Below are 6,000 nucleotides of genomic sequence, written 5' to 3'. Positions count from 1 at the left end.
AGAGGCGCGGACCCTTGGATCGCAGCTTTAAGCGTAAATCCCTGGGGGAGATGGGGCAGAGCGCCGACGATCTGCCATCAGGATGAGATGGTGGGCTGGCCATGTGGAGGGGGTGCGGTTTCTGATCCAGCTCGCAAAGGCGAGGGCAAAAATAGAGGCGTGTACTCGTTGCCAAGGCGAGCTGGTGAGCATGTTGGGTTGGACGAGTGCGCCCGGGGGCGAGATGGTGTGCCCGGGTCCGTCGCATTGGTGGTCCGTATTGAGTTTTGCCTGCAGTTCGTACCATGTTTCACTATAGGGCACCTGCTATGATTTGACGGTATATCAAGCTTCTTCCATTTGGCTTCCCGAAGCACCGCAGAAGATGACATGCAGGCTGGGTACCTAGTTCCTGTCAGGTCCCGTGTGACCGCCGGCGCAGAGGGCTGGCGAGTTGTCAGCTTCGCAGGAGCCGGGGCTGTTTCAAGTCACAGGCAGAACGGCGATGTTACCGTTGGACGCTGCCTTATCTCGTCGGGACCCTATCGAAGCCTGGTGTGTGTGTCTGGGTGATGTGTGTGTGCCTCGATGCCGAACTGTTTGTCACAGGAACACCGGGACATGCAGGTGCAGCCTCCGGGTCGAGCTCAAACTTACGCTCACGACAAGGCTCCGTGGGAAGGTGCCGAAGCGTCAGGACGAGACACGCAGACGGGACGGGATGGCCAACAGGGTGGTTGCTGGGTGGGTGGGTATGCCACGTTTTCGTGGCTTCGACGGAGGGCCAGGACGGGTGGTCTGCCGGTCGACGAGTTCCATGGGTGGGGGACGGGGACTAAGGGGCAGGGGACTCTGAGGAGTGGGGGAAAGAGGCAGGAGGAACAAGAGGAGGAAGGGCAGAGCAGGAGAATGGGGAAGAGGAGATGGTAGATCCCGAATCCTCGCGTGCGGGAGACGGAGGTGTGAGACGTCTGGCTGGCAGGAGGGACAATGGCAGAGCTTCCATGGATGCGGCTGTGGATGACCCGAGTGCCCGAAGAGACGATGGAATGCTGCAACGTGCGCCGCCGGCCGGGGCATTTCGTCCCACGCGGCAGACCCGGGAGGGCGGCTTACACGCAAATACGAAACGAACGAAAGCAGCATACCTACCAAGGTAACTAACTGCCTAAGGCAAGGCAAGGCAAGGCAAGGCAAGGCAAGCCATGGCATGGCGTGGGAATACCAGACAGGGTACAAGCTCACCTCTCCGTCGCGACCCGTCGAGTACATCCCCCATGTTTCAACGGAAGTACAGGCGGGTCAGGCACCCCGGGACCCCCCTTGGCGGGCCCGCAGGCCCCCGTCCAGGGCTCCAGGGGCCCCGGGAACACCCCCGTCCGGGCCCACCGAACCCGGCACCTGCCAACCACCACTGCCCAACTGCCATGTCGTCTGCACACGCCCCTCCCTCCTCTTCCCATCCACCTCACCTCATTCATCGTCGTCCAGACTCAACTTCCTTCGTCCCACTCCCTCTCCATCTCCCACGCTCACTGCAGTGCAGTTACGGTTGCAGTGCAGTCTACGCCACCCCATCCGCCATCAGCACTGAGCAGTCCCTCATCAGCGTCCAGCGTCCAGCATCCTTCTCCTCCACCGCCGCCACGACCTGCAGCGACGCAGACACGCAGCCGGGCAAGCAGGCACACAGGAACACACAGGCACCGCTGCGGGTACCGTTGCAACGGCCGTCCGACAAGGCAAAGCCCGGCCTCACTCACGCTGAGTGAGCGACTGAGGGATCATGCTCGGCGACCACCACGAGGCCCAGCCGCCTCTTGGCGCTCACGACGCCGGCCCCAGCCAAGGCAGCGCAGCGCGAGCCTGCGTTCGCCTGCTGCACCCTCCCACGCGCAACGGAGCTCCCTCCCTCGCTGTCTGTCTGTCTGTCTGTCTCTAGCGCTGCTCCCACCGCTGGCCATGACGCCGCCCGCACTGGGCTCGTCTCCCTCTTCCCACCCCCGGGTGCCTCGTTGTCTTTCCGAGCATACGGCAGAGAGGGTTGCAAGGGTTGCCCTCCCTCGTGGCCCTGTGCCATTCCTCCTACCAGAAGGACCCGGCCGTGCATGAGGCGTGGCACAGTGTCGGCCGGTCTGCTCTCAACAACTCACGGCGCTGCCCTACTTGTATACATATGCCGCGGCCCCCATCGATCTGATTGTATCTTGAGTTCTTCCATGCAGCAATCGTCCTTGTCGATGCAATACAAAGAGGCAAGTCTCCCTGGAGTGGCGACAAGACTTTCTTTCACCTCAACTTCCCCTCGCCACAAACATCAGCAACATCCCGTTGCCGCATACAACGCGGGTGCTTCATATATGAACCACTGATATAGGGGGTATATCTCCTGGAATTCACGTCCCTGTACTCCTCGGAGGGCCTACCACTACTTCTCTTTCTCGACAAGCCAAGACTTGAACTGGCATCTGCCTGTGCAGCCTCCCAATCCTTTCTCTCACACCGTTCACTCGGATCTCCACACATTCACAATTCACAATGGCCTCAAAACACCCGTTAAGGCGGTCGTGCGCCTTCTGCCGAGCTCGCAAGATCAAGTGCTCCAACGAGACCATCTGCGAAGCATGCCGGAGGCAGGGGGCAGACTGCATCTACGATTTTGAGCCACCCCGCCCCAAGGCCCGTACAATCAGCCAAGACGGCTCCAGATCAGATATCACCGGGTCTACCGGGTCAACAGGCATCAACAGACAGCGCTCGTCAACGACAGGCTCGCCAGCTGGCAGCCCTGTCGGCACCGTTCCCGAGGAGACCACCCCCGTGGAGGATGGTGATAACGTTGCTCGAGCTCTTGAGCAAAAGTTCTACGAGAACTTCTCTACAGATGTCGGCCCCCGCTCCAATCCCTGGCAGGAGAGGATATCGGCTTACCACCGGTCCATCCAACACTCCGCCCGGGGCCGCAACGAGAGTCTTTCGGCAAAGTTCAACCCCAAGAATGTCAAGTACACAGGCATCCTTTCTCTCCTGACGCACGACCTGGTCGGGCTAGTCACGGAGCAGTTCGGCTCCCTTGGATGCCACCACGTCGAAGATGGGGGCGCCAGGTTCTTCCTGTCTGGTCTTATTGGCGACGAAACGCAAACCATGTTTGACAATGTTCCCTTGGGAGGCAACCCCCTTTCAGAGTACGGACAACGTCAACAGACACAGCTCATCGACGTGTGGTTTTCGGTGCATCCCCTGTCTTTCTTAGTCTCCAAGACGTTGCTGCTTAGGGAGCTGCGAGACGGCACCCACGACGAGATTCTTTTGGCAACCATGCTCGCAGACGCCAACTTCAGCATCGGTGACGAAGTTGCCGTCGCTCGCGGCCACGTTCTACTGCGGTGGGCTACCGCCCAGCTCCGAACCCGGTCCCTCCGATCCAATCAGCCCTCTCCCACCAGCGGTGTCGCAGCGGACCCGAGTCGCATGTACAGCGGTATCTCGACCAGGATATTCAGCGGCATCTCGACAGCCCAGGCGCTCATGCTTCTGGGATGGAATGCGTTATGCTCTTTCCAAATTCGTCGGGCTACATGCTACATTGGCCTGGCGGGTAGGATCGCCACCGAGATCAAGGAACAGATATCGAGCACGGCCGCGCCTTTGACATCTAGCCGCATCAACGGGATCGACGTCTTCGATGTGGAGAAGGAAATCGTCGCTTACCTGTACTGGACCACCTACTCTCTAAGCCTATGGGCTTTCATCCAGATGGGCAACGGGCACTTTCCTGCCTTGCTCCCAACGTCGCTGACGTCCATCTTCCTCCCTGTCACAGAGGCCTCATCAGCTATTATCCAGCTCGATCTGGTGTCGGAAAACTTCAGCACTCTCCAAAAACAAAAGGCAGTTATCCGAGAGATGTGGCCGTTGGCCCATATTGTGAGCGTCATCGCCTACATTTTCGCACTGTATCCTCAAGATTCGGATAACACCGAGTCGCCGGCCACACGGTTCTGGCAAGAGGCGCCGCTGCTGGCTTTGCAGAGGATTCAGCAAGGCAAGCCGACTCAGGACATTGCGTGTGTCTGCCGCGAGATCAACAGAGTCCTGATGGAGAGTATTCACATTCTCAACAGGCAAGTGACTGAGGTGTCGTCACGGAGTCTTGTTCTGCTTGTCTACCACACAATGGCCATTCACTTCCTCTTCCCCATCATACCGCAGGGCAGCGTTGATGAACCCATGACCCCGGAGGTTCTTGAGAGGTTCCTGGGATCTGCTCAGGAGATTCTGCAGATATTTTCCCTCGTCTCCGACCAGCCGCAGGATCTGTTCAGCATCACACCCTCACTCCGTTCGTCATTCCCGGACGTCTTTTGCCTGGCCATGGACACATGCGCCCGGGCAATGACGCTCATCGACAAGAAGAAGCGGACCGGCGGGCTCCTTGTGGACCTGCCCACAATGCACGCATACGATGGGCGGTTGCAGCTCTTAGCGACGAGGCTATACGCCACCTGCCAAAACGACTTCCTCAACCAGGGTCGCTCCTTGCGCCAGGTGCGCAAGCACCTGCGATCATGTGTCAGGATTTACGGAGGAGGCGGCTCCCGATCTGGGTCTAGCTCGTCCAGCTCTGGGTCTTCGGGTGTGCCGTCACCCATGCACCACCACAGTCCACCACCCATGATGCAGGCGTCGTCTTCGTCCGACTCGGACGCCATGTCAACGGCCACAACTGCCGTTCTGGGCTCGTCGGCGTCCTCCTTTGTCTCGCCAATGGACACGACAGTGCCGCCAGCCTTGCAGTCGTCCCTGCCGTCGTCGGAGTCGTCGGGGCGCAGCAGCGGCTCAACCAACCCGTTCAGCCCAATTGACGAGATGCACAAGCCCGAGTGGCACTCTGCAGACGAGCTCTTCCACACCGTCCTTGACCCGAGTGCTCTAGGCAACGGCGCCGGCGACCACCTCAGCGTGTCTGACTTGGTCGACATGCAGAACGCATGGTACCCGCAGGTGCCCAACGTCATGGACTTTGACATTGCTGGTCCCATGGCGGGTGTGCAGTGGGACTGGCCCGAGGTTGGGGGCGGCGTGGACGCAACAACTACGACGGCGGCCGCGGCATCTGACATGGAGTCAGTGCTGTATTACTTTGAGAATGGCCACAACAAGCGGCCCTGCTGAGCAGTTGCACTCCCAGAATCCTGCGACAGGGATAAAGGTGTACCACTGCCGTCAGCACCAGCGCAGCCCAGATGAGCGATGCGCTGGTCGACACGTTCTCTGCATCGACCACGGAACGAACTACTTGTGCCAGAGGCTTGGCATAGGCCAGCGGCGACGTTCGCACTGGCCACGACTCGACCTCAGCTAGGGCTGGGCTGTTGGGCACTTCGGACCCGTCGTGTCCCCATCCACAGCGATACGCGACGTGCTGCTTTGCCCTGCTTGCTCACTCCACAGCCTCGAGGCGCCTGGGATGCGGGTAGTGCTCAGGTCCCCCGCGCCCGACAGCTGGGTCAGCCGGGCCCACGTCGGGGAGCCACGATGTTGCATTGCAGCAGAGAGACGGCGTCAGCCCAGGCGCGCGCGTCTTGGGCCACCCTCCAAGCACCAGCAGCTTCACCAACAAAAACAGCGCATTCCACAGCTGAGACACGCGACCACGACAGTTTAAAAATATATAATTGTTTCTCGTCGACTTGATGCCGTCTTTTCCCCTCGTGTTCCGGAACACGCCTGCTTACCCGAGGGCGGGCCTTTTCTTTCGCCCGCATGTCATTTCTGGCGCATGGGAGCCCTTTGGCTTGACTTACACGGGAAGGAGGCGAATGTGGAGGGGGTACCCGGACCCGACTCCGTACGGGGAGGCTGGGATGGGCACTGTGGTCCTGGCTGACGGCGGACTCGCGGCACAGTCGACCAGCGGTTGCCGGGCGAGCCTCTGTGGCCGTCATGTCCCGCCACCTCTGCGGCCAGGGTCGTATCTGCAGGATCTCAATCACTTGGATTGTTCCTTCAAACCTT

At 60.0% G+C, this 6,000-nt stretch overlaps 1 protein-coding gene across 1 annotated transcript; it reads left to right on the top strand.

The window, feature by feature from the left end:
- Window positions 1–2,517: 2,517 nt before the first annotated feature.
- On the top strand, window positions 2,518–5,157 carry PLICBS_010394 (uncharacterized protein; the record flags this gene model as incomplete). Its single annotated transcript, XM_018326493.2, has 1 exon — window positions 2,518–5,157. One exon carries the CDS (start codon window positions 2,518–2,520, stop codon window positions 5,155–5,157), a length of 2,640 nt encoding a protein of 879 aa, XP_018174812.2.
- Window positions 5,158–6,000: the final 843 nt, after the last annotated feature.

This window comes from Purpureocillium lilacinum (genome assembly GCF_023168085.1).
Source record: "Purpureocillium lilacinum CBS 284.36 DNA, scaffold_8, whole genome shotgun sequence".
In the NCBI taxonomy this organism is placed as follows: Eukaryota; Fungi; Ascomycota; class Sordariomycetes; order Hypocreales; family Ophiocordycipitaceae; genus Purpureocillium; species Purpureocillium lilacinum.
Note: the sequence above shows the minus strand (reverse complement) of the source record. Positions and strands in the feature narration are given on the sequence as shown.